General features: G+C 44.8%; 1 protein-coding gene across 1 annotated transcript; it reads left to right on the top strand.

The window, feature by feature from the left end:
* The first annotated feature begins 565 nt into the window (after positions 1-565).
* Positions 566-13,051, top strand: ARHGEF39 (Rho guanine nucleotide exchange factor 39). The gene is made up of 11 exons (XM_049795295.1): positions 566-583; positions 1,263-1,346; positions 2,518-2,677; positions 3,269-3,363; positions 3,773-3,893; positions 4,949-5,067; positions 6,646-6,716; positions 7,496-7,624; positions 11,223-11,452; positions 12,405-12,493; positions 12,697-13,051. The coding sequence occupies exons 3-11, from the start codon at positions 2,531-2,533 to the stop codon at positions 12,719-12,721; spliced, it is 1,026 nt and encodes a 341-aa protein (XP_049651252.1). The 5' UTR covers positions 566-583; positions 1,263-1,346; positions 2,518-2,530; the 3' UTR covers positions 12,722-13,051.
* The last annotated feature ends 185 nt before the right edge of the window (positions 13,052-13,236 follow it).

Here is a 13,236-nt window from a genome sequence, read left to right as displayed (position 1 = left end):
CTGTCTCCTGGCGCCGGTACCGCTCGGAGACCTGGGGGGCAGCGGTGGCGGAGAGACGGTGAAGGGGCTGGAGGAAGGGGGTGGGGGGTGGGGGGGGTGGTGGTTGCGGGGGGTCCCGGCCGGCCGCGGGGACTCACCTCTCTCCCGCACAGCGGCAGGGGCTGGAAGGGGTTCATGGCGATGAGGATGTCCCCGACGTCGGTCTGGCGGAGAGGGGAGAGCCCGTCAAGCCGAGCCGCCCCCCCCCCTCCCCCCCCCCCCCCCCCCGCCCCGGGTCCCCCCCCCGGCACTCACGTAGACCTGCTGCCTCAGGAACCGCTCCCGCAGCCCCCCCAGCAGCGCCTCCTCGTCCAGCTCCGCCAGCTCCGCCAGGTTCCCGGCCGCCCCGCAGGGCGGGCGACGCTCCCCCCGCGACACCATGCCGGACGGTTCCCCGCGAAACCGCCGCCGAAGACCGACCGACCGCCTGCCCCTGCCCTGCCTTGCCCGGCCCCTCTGCCGCTCCCGCTCCCGCTCCGCCCCGGGACCGCCCGCCGGGGCGGAGCCGCCGGTTTGAACGCGGGGCGGCGGCGGGGAACGGCAGGTAACGGGCGGCGGGGGTGGTGCGGCCCAACGCGGGGCCGGGGGCGAGGAGGCGGCCCCGGGGTCGGTCGGTCGGGTAGGTGGGTGCACGCCGAGTCTCCCCTTGAGGAGAAGGCCTCCTTGTCTGCGGTGGTGAGCCCGTTTAAAGCAGGCAGCGGGAGGGGGGAAGGAGGTAAAAGCCTCCCCCCCGACCACCACCACAACCACCTCCGGGGCCGAGCCTTCCTGTGGCCTGCTCCACAGCAGTCACGGTCGTGGGAACGTGGAGCTGGGTGACCCTTGGAGCTGACCCACCGGGTGGTTAGGGGTCCTGAGGCATCAAGAGCCGCTCTGCTGTGATAACAAAGGGAGGATATTTGGAATTGGAAACTAGAGATGGAGCAGGGAACGTTGCTAGTGGGGCATCATAAGGTGGCTGACTGGACAGAAGGCATCCTATGGTTTCTATTCTGAGTCCGAGAAGAGAGAAGCGAGCTTTTGTTGTCTGTAGGCGAAATATTTTCTAATCTACCCATGGGCTCCAGGCAGCCCTCACCCTACGGACCTGAGACAGAATGTAACATATTTTAGTATACTGGGAGTGTTTGTACTGCTTTATGTGAGTAGGAGATGGTCAAACCAGGCGTAACTTCTTTTGTCTGTCTCTTTTTTTTAAAAAAAAATTTATTATTTGTTAAAAGAAATTGGGCTGCAAAATGAAAATCATGACTGCAACCTACCCTGGCTAAAGGCTCTCTGCGAATGGTAGCGTTTTAGTCTTATTGGTGAGTACTTTGCAACTGCACACTAACGCTAAGCTCTTGCACAATATTCCCTGCAGTGCTGCTTCTCCATCCACAGGGGTGCCGGGTCTGCCCTGTTTGACCAAGACATGGCCTCAGTTAGGCTTGTGGTTGTGTCGTGAGCGAATATGAGAATAAACCTCTGGAGAAGCTCCTGCTGCTATAACATACTGCACGTGTCCCTCAGCTATTTGGGTTTTTGCTAACTCATTAAACGAGTCTTGGTACTCATTTGATGTGAAACTTTTGTTCCAGACGTTGATTTAGATAGCTGAAATGTCTCTGGAAGACTGTATTTGACAAATTCCCCTCTCTATGATGACACGCCTTTCTGTATTAGTATAGCTTGTCCATGTGGGAGCCAGAACTTTTGTGGAGGTAGCTCAGCTTCCAGAGAAAATGCAGACTTCATGCTGTGGCAAGTGTGCAACAGCATGCGCTGCCTTTTGACCAAAAGGGAGAGCAATATTTAACTGGTGCTCTGCTAACATATGCCCCTTTCTCTGAGAGAAGGTGATAAAACAGGGAGTGTTTTTCTCCATAAAGCAACTTGATGCTCTTGCAGAAGAGGACAGCACCTAAGCTGGTTGATAAGGTCATAGTGTGATTCACAGCAGTTGCTCAGTCTCTCTCATTTCTGAAACCATGAACTATTGTTAGAAAATGAAAATGACCACTTTCTTCTTGGGAATCTCCATGGGAAAACAAGCAAGACTGCTCTCTTTCTAGATGTCTCTTCCCCCTGCAAGACATATGGCTGTTTTCTACTCCTACCCACAGTACGTCTTCCACCCACTAACTTCCTTGGGTTTATTGAGACTTGTGCACCAAGAACGGGGCAAAGCACAGGAAGCTGTGGTTTGTGAGTGGGATTGTACACTTGAGATTTGCTTACAGACATATTGTAAGGTACTACTTTTGCTTTCACTGTCTGGTCTTCCTAATGCTGTTACTCCGGTTGATACAGGGCTCCTGTACCTGTGGGGAGGAATGCAGAAGGAAACTTAATAACGGTTGCTGGCAACTGACTTCCCTTCTTTCATAGTAAAGCATAGAGTTTGTAGCTCAGAATCCTTCCCTGTGGCATAGGTTATTCTTTTGTTGTGTGTCCAACTCTTGGCTCTTCAGGATCAGTTACCTTTCTGTATATCAGCCCTGAGGCTGCCATGAGTGCCTCATCCCTGCTGTTTATGGCTGGAGCAAACACTGTGGAAGAGCAGAGGGCTCGCTGGGAGAGAAAGCGGAGCCGGACAGCCAAGGAGCTGCTGGAAACTGAACACAAATACCTTGAGCAGCTGGATTTGGTGGTCACAGTGAGTATTTTGGCCCCTTCTAATATGTGGGTACCTTCAGGCAGCACGTACTTATTTGTGCTGTCATGGGGAAGGGTTGAGAGCAAGACTTTAATACATCCCTACTGCACGGGACAACTGCTGGGACTGAAAGGTTTTTTTGGTTTTTTTTTTTTTCCGTTTACATTCTCTGTAATATCAGATAGCTCATGGTTTTGGTCCCTTGGCTTTGGTCCGTATACAGGCATAAATCTTTAAGTTTTGGTTATATAGCGGACTTGCCTTAAGGTGCCTGAGATGTGTGAAATGTAGGGGCATAGACAAGACAAAGATAGATTATGAACAAGGTGGTGAAAAACAGATGCACCTAGGAATACTGAAATAGACTCCAGCAGTGCTATAGTGCTGTTCCACATGTTTACAGTTATGGTCAAAGTTACCAAGAAGGCTTACATCTGATGATAGATATCTTAGGTAGGCATTCACAATATTTTATATCCTTTCGAGCTAAGAGTGTGCAGGCTGCAAATTCTTGTTTCTGTGTGCCACAAACAATTTTGAGTGACCTGTGAATTTTACCTGTTTGAAATTGTCTCTTTTTTTCCTACTTAGTTCTTTGTGACAATTTTAAAGGCCAAAGGGACGCTGAAACCTGCTGTGTTGGACACCATATTTGGACCCCTAGAATCCATATATTCAGCCAGCCAGTAAGTGAACACAGAGATGTGATTCTTCTAATTATATGGGGAAGACCCTGTATTGGTGAGAAAGTAAGATTTCAGAAAATAAAGCTAACACCTTGTAAAATAGGCATGCACTGCTAGCCTTAGTGGGACTTGCAGGTGTACCCAGGAAACTGCTGATCTGTATCCACATATCCAGATGCCCAGTTGCTCTCTGGATAGTGGTTTAAACCCAGTAAGTCTGCTCTGTGGTATTTTTAAGGTGTGTTTTCTGTAGCTTACTCTGTGACCACTAAGCACGTATTTGGCAGAGAAACTAGATGTGAGGTGGAGGCTGACAAAGGAAGGTCAGCATAGGAGTGAACCAGAGGGAGCTGTGAAAATGCCGTCAGTAATGTACCCCTCATGAGCTTTCTCTGTTCCTTGTGCACAGTGTTCTGTCTCTTCACCTGGAGAGAGGAAATTTGGGACCAGGATTGGAAAATTTCTGTCAGAATCTAGAGCTTTATGGCCACTATGCTGAGAATTTGGAGCAGGCAAATAAAACCTTGAAGGTAAATAACCTCTGTTATTCTTCATGTTCTTTCTTTCCTCTCTTTCTCCATTCTGTGAAACAGCTACATCCTTCCCTTTTTCTTCTGTTTCTGGAGTGATCAGTTTTCTTCCTTTTTCTGGGCTGCTGCTATTTTCTCAGTCTTACTTCCATAATAGAATGATGAAGACTTCTCTATTTTAGAGCTTCAAATCTTTGAAGCTTGTTTCAGGTGTTTGTGTATGTATGTGCATGGGCTGAGCACTGCGTTCCCAAACAGGGTTCTGTATTTACTCCCAATCCTCCTTGGCTGGCAAGCCTGGAGAGTTTTCAGTGGGAACACTAGGGGACAGTGATCTCCTGCTGGAGAATTATCAGGTCTCCTAGTCTTTCCCACTACCACTAACTGTATCCTAACAGTGGGATTTCCTTTTCCTTCCCAATTTTTTTTCTATGGTAGAAGAAAAACTATTCCTTTTCACTTAACTTCTCCAAATACAACCTGTCTTCCAAGAAATTTCAGAAGGGTATATTTTTGTTTCAGAGTCCTGAGAGCTGTATCTGGAATTTCAACTACCTGACTTACTTTTGTTTTTTGTGTCTGTGCTTGTTCCCAGCTGCAGGATGTAGTAGGATGTTTCCCTTCTGTTTGCATGAATGTATTCATGCAATTGATTTCCCAGAAGGAAAAGCCATTTTGGATACTTGCCTTGAGGTGATGGGAATGCAGGGCTGCATTGCTTTGCCTTGAAATGAATGGCAAAAAGCCACAGGTGGACTCCCTGTTTTCCTATCTGAGTCAATCTTCCTTTTTTACTTTATTTCCATTTGCTGAGTATACTAGCTTTATACTGGTGTGACTGTATGAAGAGAAGATGCTGCTTCCATTATCTGCTGGGAAATGATGGTCAGGAGAAAGGGAATTACTCGCCTATGGCCACAAAAGAAGTTATTGATGGTTGCGTTTAGGACTGGAGTCCTAAACTCTAAGTTTAAGAGTTCCAAGCTCTGGTACATACTAGACCACATATTTCTTTCTATAGCCTCAAAACTATATGCCTTTTCTGCTGCACACAGGAGCAACTGAGAAAAAATAAGTCATTCCGACGGTTTAAGAAACTCCAGGAAACTCGACCTCAGTTTCAAGGGCAAAAGCTAGAGGATCTGCTTCCTTTGCCCCTGCAGAGGCTGCGCCAGTAAGTAAGCAGTTCTGAGTCTTCAAGGTGTTAGTACAAAAGGGAAAAAGGAACATAACAGTCTCTTGGTTGCTATGGAAGGTAAAGTTGCTTAATGTGTCCAAGCACATAGACAGCAATGAAACAGACCTGAAGATGTGCCTGTAAAGTGGAATCAGTGTACATGGATGAGAGTTGATGCAGAGAGGTAGCTACGTTTAGCCCTGGCTCCTAAGCCCTTCCTCTAGATCTCAGGTAGAATTGAAGTGGAGGCTTTCTATCATCTCGGTCAGCTACTGAAGGTAGGCCTTGAAGAAAAGCAAGCTGTTGGAAGTGCTGCAAAAGTGGTGCTCTCTGCCAGACATGGTCTCGCTCTGCTTTTGTGCAGGTTGCTGACCTGGAGCATTGTGACTGTCCTCTCTTGTAGATGGTTGCTTTTGGAGAGAGATGAGATTAATGAATGTGGGGGAGATTTTCTCCCCTCTCTGATCAGCAGGGCCATATGCTTTACTCAGATTTGGTGCCTATTGCAGTTGTGTGAGCCTGGACAAATCCAGTCTGGATTGCTGCATTCCCCCCTTGAGGCATCATCTCCCCTCTGAAGAGGCAGATTGACTGCAGGAGGCGAGGACTGCCCTTTCTTGGGGAAGGCATGTGGGTAATACAGAGCACGGGTAGTTTGTTGGGAACCCAGCTACTGCTGCTATAGATCAAGTAGCTGCTCTTCAACCATGGCCTTATCCTCACTAAACCAAATTTGAGAGATTGAGAGCCTCGTTTCTTTGAAAATAACTCAGAGTGAGCATACCACAGTCTTTGAGGTAGCTTTATGTAACCTTTTTATATCTCGGCAGATATAAATGTAAGCTTTCTTTTTACTGTAATTCTTTGGATTGCTCCTTTAAATTTGTAGAATAGCAGTATGTATGTTGCTGTCCAACTGTTTGGAAAAATGGCAGCTTTTTAACAGGTCTAATTTTTTCATTAATCAGCTCTTTCATGTTCAAGTTTCTTCAAAATTCTGTTACATATGTGACTTCTGCCAGTCTGTGAATGTATTCAATGTGATATTTCTTCTGTCGTTTCAGACTGAAAATAGTTTGACTTTATTGGGAGAAAGCATTTGTAGACGTCTGATTCTTTCCGGTAAAGACTGGAGAGGAAAAAAGAAAAAGGCGCCTCCTAGTTCTTATAGAAATGCCTTTATTTTCTTGTGTGGGCAGGAAACATGGTATGAATGCTACCATTCAGATATAAAAAAAGAAAAATAGTTCAAAGAGAAATTTTTCTGTTACTGAAGGCATTTTTATGTGAATGCTAAGAGAGTGTCCTGAACTTAATTTGTGATGTTGCTTTTATTAGATCCCCAGGAAATGCCAAAGACTTGTAAGTGTATAAAATACTTGGGTTAATTTAGTTGACAAATTTGAAGATAAAATGAATGTGATCAAAGAATTGTGACCAAAAGCTGCTTGGTTAGACTTAGAGGTGTGTACTCCATCACCTGGTGGAGTGTTGTTCATCATTCTGTCACTAATAGGAGATGCTGCTGTTCCCAGTATCTTTTTTTGTGGAATAAACCTGTTCTCTCTATCTTAGGTACAAGCATTTCCTCAGAGACCTGCTGGAGAACACCAGCCCGGACAGTGCTGAGTACAAGAAACTTGAAAGTATGATTCCATCTGTAGATGCTGGCACTTTAATCAGTGTTAGCCTCCTTGCTAATAATATTTGGATTCCTGTCTTCTGTCTACTTCCACGAGAAGTAAAAATCTTCTTCTCTCTGGGGTTTTAGTGGATTACTATTCCCCTTATCCATCTTGATCAAGATGTGCCCGAGAACGCATTGGGAATAGAATTGTAGAGTAACTGACGAGGAAAGTGGCCTAGGGGTTAGGTTGGAGAAATGGCAGCTCTATTTTTTACAGTGAGGGTGGTGAGACACTGGAAAAGGTTGCTCAGGGAAGTTGTTGATGCCCATCACTGGAAGTGCTCAAAGTCAGGTTGGACAGGACTTTGAGCAACCTGATCTAGTGAAAAATGTTTCTGTCCATGGCAGGGGTGATTGGACTAGATGATCTTTAAAGGTTCTTTCCAACGCAAACCATTTGCTAGGATAATTCATGTCCTGCATGCCATATTTATTGCAGTTAACACCACTTGTGGGGCATTTTTCCTGTGTTTCCTTCCAAAACCAGGAAATTATTCTTCTGTCTAATGTTTCATTGACAAATAAATATTTTCTAGAACCACAGAAGTGTTGGTTGGAGAGAGGCCTCTGGAGGTCATCTAGTCCAATCTCCTGCTGAAATTAGTGAATAAATCTGTTGTTGATACTTGGTTTAAAACATTTGCTTCTTAATTGCATCTTATCTTTTCACAGCAAAATAGGTAAGATGTAATACATACTCAATTGTGATAACCTCAGAATATGCTGCTATAATTTCAGAGGCTGTGAAATCCATTTCTGAGGTATCTCGGTGGGTCCAAGACACAGTTCGTAAGAGAGAAAACTCACTGCAGCTACTTCGGGTTCAGAAACTGCTTAAAGGCCAGAAGACCCAGGTGCTGACTCCAGGTGGGTCTTATTGACAGTTCTGGTTTTCTTCTGCCAAGCTAAGGTAACTGGAGGTATGCTTGCCTTTATCTCTAACTGTACTCCTATTAACCATTTTCCCCCTGCTGGCCCAGATTCCATAGATAGGTGTTGAAGGAATGTAACTAGTAAGTATTTCAGGCACCTTTTTTTTTTTTTAATTAAGAATGTTTTAAGAAGGATAAAGAGCAGCTTAATTGCTTTATGCTCAGATAGGAGGAGGTGATGACATGTAGTTAGAAAGTTAGTCACAGGAACCCAAGGAGGTCAGGAGTGTAAGTCCTGGGTGAGAGTGAAAGACAGACATTAAGTAATTTTAGAAGAGCTTAAGTAATGGTGTTGTCCCTACTCCATTGCAGGAACCTTAGATTTCTGAGTGTCAAGGACCCAAGGATTGTACTCTTTACCTTAAGCTACAAGCTTCATGGACTTCTGCTTACACCCTATAGATGAGGAATCTTCTTTTATCTGCAGGGTTAAGCTGTGCCAGGAATCACAGTATTTGTGTCAATAGCTGAGATATATAAAGTCACAGCCACTGGCATGTAAGATCATCTAATTGGATCTTTATGACATCTTGTGTGACTGGGTGCTCTCCATGCCCAGAGTATACTACAAGCTATGTATGGAATATTGTAAGAAATGTCTCCAGTTTGGGCAATTTTGAATTGGCCACTTGGGGCTTCACTTGTGCCCTCACTAAACACTGCTATTGCAGAAGTCATCTAGAAACAGTGCTGCAGCTGGAGAGGCATGTTAAAGTCATTGTGTGTAAAGGTCTCTAAGACACACCTCCAGGTACTTGTGAATGTGGCTGTAATTCATACATGTGGATTTTGGGGTGAAAAAAACATCCCCCAGTGGGATGGGGGAGAGAATCTGAAGACTAAAAGTGAGAAAGCTCAAGGGTTGAGATAAACTAGTTTTATCTGTTAAACTGTTTTTAACAGTTAAAACAAAAGCTGCACACGCAAGCAAAGCGAAACAAGGAAATCATTCACTACTTCCCATGGGCAGGGAGGTGTTCAGCCATCTCCAGGAAAGCAGGGCTCCATTATGTGTAACAGTTACTTAGGAAGACAAATGCCATCACTCTGAATGTCCTCCCCTTCTTCTCCCAGCTTTTGTTGCTGAGCCTGACATCCTATGGTCTGGAATACCCCTCTGGTCAGTCAGGGTCAGGTGTCCCAGCTGTGTGTCACCCCAGCTTCTCATGCATCCCCAGCCTGCTCGCTGGTGGGGTGGTGTGAGGAGCAGAAAAGACTTTGATGCTGTGTAAGCACTGCTCAGCAATTACGAAAACGTTCCTGTGTTGTCAATGCTGTTTTCAGCACAGTTCCAGAACATGACTCCATCCAAGCTACTATGAAGAAAATTAACTCTATCCCAGCCAAAACCAGCACAGGTAGAAAAAGAGATTATTTATCAGGAGTTATTCTCAAAGATGCTTAGTCAATGGGCAGATTAATTTACAATTCTCTTTCCCATTATTAGAATCCTTTTGGTGATGCTAGCTCAAAGGGAGCTAACACAGGTATGCTCTGTTTATACTGAGCATGAGCATGCGTGGGAGTGTCTGGACACATTGGGGTAGTGCACAAGTAAAAACGTAAATCAGTTACTCTGAATGACAGAACTAATAAGATAACCCCATGCCAAAAAACCCCCACCCAAAACAGTATAGCTAGATCAGAGATGACTGTCATTTGAAAGAGCATAGGGTCCACTTTTTTTTGGTCTCCAAATATTCTGAAACACATAGTAGGACAAGTGTTGAGGGTCTACAGACACCTTTCAATTATCTGGGACAGAGAATTGTGGTGGCTGTGTTTTCCATTAGCTGAAGTAAAATAGGTACTATTGGATGTGAGAAGCAGAAGATAAGAGGCAGCTGGGGCTTGCTAGTTTTGGGCCAGCTTTCTAGAGACAAGCTAGTTTTTGCAGAACTGTTAATATTGCATCCTGTTACTAGGTGGGAAGAGGTGAGAAAACAGAATGCTATAGATTCAGAGAAAAGGGATAGCTTTGTAGTGGGTATCTCACATTTGGCAGTGTATCTGAGATGTACTTCTCCCAATGAAAAGAGACCCTGCTTTCCTTGCTGCCTTCCATGTAGAGGGCAAATACTACCCTAGCCAGAATTGCCTCCTTAACATAGCCCACTGTTCTGCCATCCCTAGCTTCCCTAGGGATATTTCCTTGCCCTTCTTTCCCAAGAATTTCCTAAATCACGTGCCTTTAGAAATCCTGAACATGGATCTATATCCCAAGACTTCCAGCAAAGTCCAGCTTAGACTGTGTGCCAGGGAGTCTGATCATAGCTTAGCCTGAGGGAAACAGTTCCCAGTCCAGCCCCATGCTTCTGACACCTTCCTTCCATTTGTTTTTTAAACTATGACTGATTCCTGCACCTTGCCCTTTTCTTTCTCAGTTTCTTATTCAGATAAGAATGGTTCCTGTGGAGTAAGCTAAGCAGGAATTCACTTGCCTCTGTTTTGTGACTGTAGCATACTAAGAAAGACACAACCCATAATTAAAACGAAATTGTCTTGTTTTCTAAAAGGTACTTACTAGCTCAGCCAGAAGCTAAGGCACAAAAACGTGGCTGAAATTCTGGCAGGTGTTTCCCAGACCAGGCCAGATGGCAATACTTTATTATGGCTTTCAATTTTTGTAAGTAATCTTACTGGCAAGTGTCTTCATAATTGCCATGAGTTGATGGCTATCTTGTACAATAATCCTTCTAGTTGGAGGCACTGCTTTAATTATTCCATTTTGTGTAGATGCTGGGTTTTTTTATTGTTGCTTACAGGTAGGTTTATCAAACTGTTCTGATTTTTTTTTTTTTTTTCCCCTGCTGATTTCTCTGCCTATTTTTTTAATTGCAATTCATTTCATGTGTAGAGGACACTGGACCCTATTCTGTAGGAGAAGGTTGGCAAGGCTGCCTATTCAGACCTGCCTTTTAATATATTGGTTTGTATCCCCTTTGCTGTCGTCTTGTTAGAACAGAAATCTGCATTCTGTAATCTGTTAACTATTGGAGGTCTGTATATATTTAGATGACCTGTGAAACTTTTTCTTTAATTGGCATGCACAAGCAAACAAAACAAGGGAAAAATAATAACTGTTCGAAGCTTAAACTAACTTCTGTTTCATCACTAATGACAAACAACTGGGCAATGCAATTCAGGATAGTTCATGGTGTGTTTTCTGAAGGCTTATGTTAATTTAAAGGTAAACATACCGTTTTCAAACCATGTTTTTGTTCTGGTTTCTTTAAACGGACTTGCATATCATTATATCCTCTTAATTAACACAGATTTGTAACATATTCAGTCTGCTCCTTATATACTAAAGGTTTTGGGCTAATTACTGCTTCTGCATGGGTGCTATGAGTGCTGGTGAGCTGGCCCCAGTTGATACTCAGTGCCTTGTAGTGGCTGGAATTGATGTAGAACATGGTAACTTACAAGGTCAGCTCACTGTATTCCTGTTTGTCTCATTACATCCTTTTTTTTTTCTTTTTGTTTTGCTAGTGATGATCTGACAACTGTCTTTATTTCCCTTGCATGCCTAGGGCGCTGGTATATCCGAGAAGGCTGGCTTTTGGTGGTGCCTTCAAAGGGAGAAGAACTGAAGCGCAGGATGTTCTTCCTTTTTTCTGATATCTTTATTGCAACAAAGCCCTGCCACCCACTGCACCCGCTGAATTCAAACAAATTGGCATGCCAGGCTGTCTACCCGCTTCACCAGTGCGTAGTGGATAAAGTGTTTGGCCACACGCAGAGCCAGGGAGGGCTCCTCAGCGTAAGTCTTCCAGGTTCTGCCTGTGAGAAACATCCCTGGGGTCAGACCTGCGAAGCAGGTCTTTAGCTGTCTCAGCAGCAGCAAGACTGAGATGATGAGGGTGGTGACAACGGTAAAGGCAATGAACTGGTCTGAGTTAGGGCAGCCCTTCTCTTCTTGAGGGATGCAGGTCCTTTTCCCTTCATGGTGTAGGCCCTCCTGAGCAGTCTGGGGTACAGGCTGCTGGTTGCCTCACTTAGCTCAGGTGAGGAGGGTCTGATAAGCCTGTGACATGCCCTCATCAGACCCACATGTTTGGGGGGGACGGGACAGCCCCACCCTCATGTGACAATGAATACATATTATTACGTTGACTGTGGACTGAGCTTATAGAAAACCTTGAAAAACAGACAATATGAAAAGATGTGGGTATTATCACAACAGACATTGCTTGTGCATCTAACTCCCTGAGGGCTGCAGGGTCTTTGGCTGGGACTGATGCCTTAGGTAGGGGTTTCAAGTTGGGTCTTGAAAGACCAAGACCAATAAGCTGCAGCACCTGGGAGCTGTGTTAGCCCATTCCTTGTCAGCTATGACAGGGAAGATGCTTTGGGAGAGCGGTGATCTGTAGATGGTGGTAGTGGAAGGACCCCTACGGGCAGCTTGCAATATGGGAGAAAACTGCATGAAGAGCTGCCGAGAACCATTTTGCCCACTTGCAAACACCCTATGAAGTCAAAGTGAGCTGTCATCTGTGGCTGGAAGGAATGGACAAGACTGGCACTTGATCTGTACTGTCCAGCCTCTAGCTTCTCCTAGTACCAATGCTAAATTTTTCTATCTGGCAAAGAAAATGGTGGAAATTGGCATGCAGGCCTAAGTTGAGTTCAGTGGTGATGGCTTTCCTTTTAGCAGAGTTGCTGCCTTGGCAAGGAATGCCATAGAGTGGCACCAGATTCTGTTTGCCTTTCAGCTTTCCTTTCCACACAAGACACTGTTGTTGATGTCCAGCGAACAACAAGATATTCATGACTGGTATCAGAGTCTCACAGCTGCAGTCAGGTAGGCATCTGATTTCCAGAGGTGGAAGGGGCTGAGGGAAGGGGGCAGAACATAAAAATTGATCATATGGACCTGTGTATTTGCATGTATTACACGGTTATAAGGCTGATAGAGAAGACCTGACTGGTAGCCAGGATACAAGGGAATAGTAAGAACGGATTTAGTGTATTAACAGTAAACTTCCCCTTTGTTTTCCTCTACAGGCAGCTGAAAGCCTCACCCACCTGAATACAAGACAGACCTGCAGGACAACTGCCCCTCTTGGTGTAGAAGTCTACACAACCTTAAGAAATGTTCAAGGACTTATAGCAGGAGAATTGCATTTAGAGAGATTACACCCTGTGCTTGTGAGGTTATGAATGCTTTGTCAGCTGTCCTAATCTTATACAGATATTGCAATAAATAGGTATGCGCACTAAGGATTTGTATATAAAAAATCTTTATCGAGAATTTTTCCCAACTTAGCTTAGAAGTTTCTAGCTTTCTACACTTTTTTCACTCAGGTTATTAAAGGACAAGCAGAATAAAGCCTGACTTGCTTCCTTCATTAAATGTTTTTATCCAACTGTCTTTCTAAGTCAGTGTTTTCCCATTTATTTGTCTACATGTGTATCGACCTGCTCTTGCTTCTGGGTCCTTTGATCAAAACAGGTATTTTGGATAACAGTAACATGAGCATAACACCATATTTTCAGCTAGTGCTACATGGCCACAGCCATCTTCCTCCCTTGGCATATTTTTAT

This window comes from Accipiter gentilis, chromosome Z, assembly GCF_929443795.1.
Source record: "Accipiter gentilis chromosome Z, bAccGen1.1, whole genome shotgun sequence".
Classification (NCBI taxonomy): domain Eukaryota; kingdom Metazoa; phylum Chordata; class Aves; order Accipitriformes; family Accipitridae; genus Astur; species Astur gentilis.
The sequence above is the reverse complement of the archived record's forward strand: the minus strand, read 5'-3'. Positions and strand labels throughout refer to the sequence as shown.

What these genes read in the sequence shown, in the direction of transcription:
- ARHGEF39 (XM_049795295.1), top strand. Translation starts at nt 2,531, where the DNA reads ATGAGTGCCTCATCCCTGCTGTTTATGGCTGGAGCAAACACTGTGGAA. An exon ending in TCCATATATTCAGCCAGCCA is followed by an intron (nt 3,364 to 3,772) that starts GTAAGTGAACAC and finishes CCTTGTGCACAG; the next exon opens with TGTTCTGTCTCTTCACCTGG. An exon ending in GCCAGGGAGGGCTCCTCAGC is followed by an intron (nt 11,453 to 12,404) that starts GTAAGTCTTCCA and finishes TTTGCCTTTCAG; the next exon opens with CTTTCCTTTCCACACAAGAC.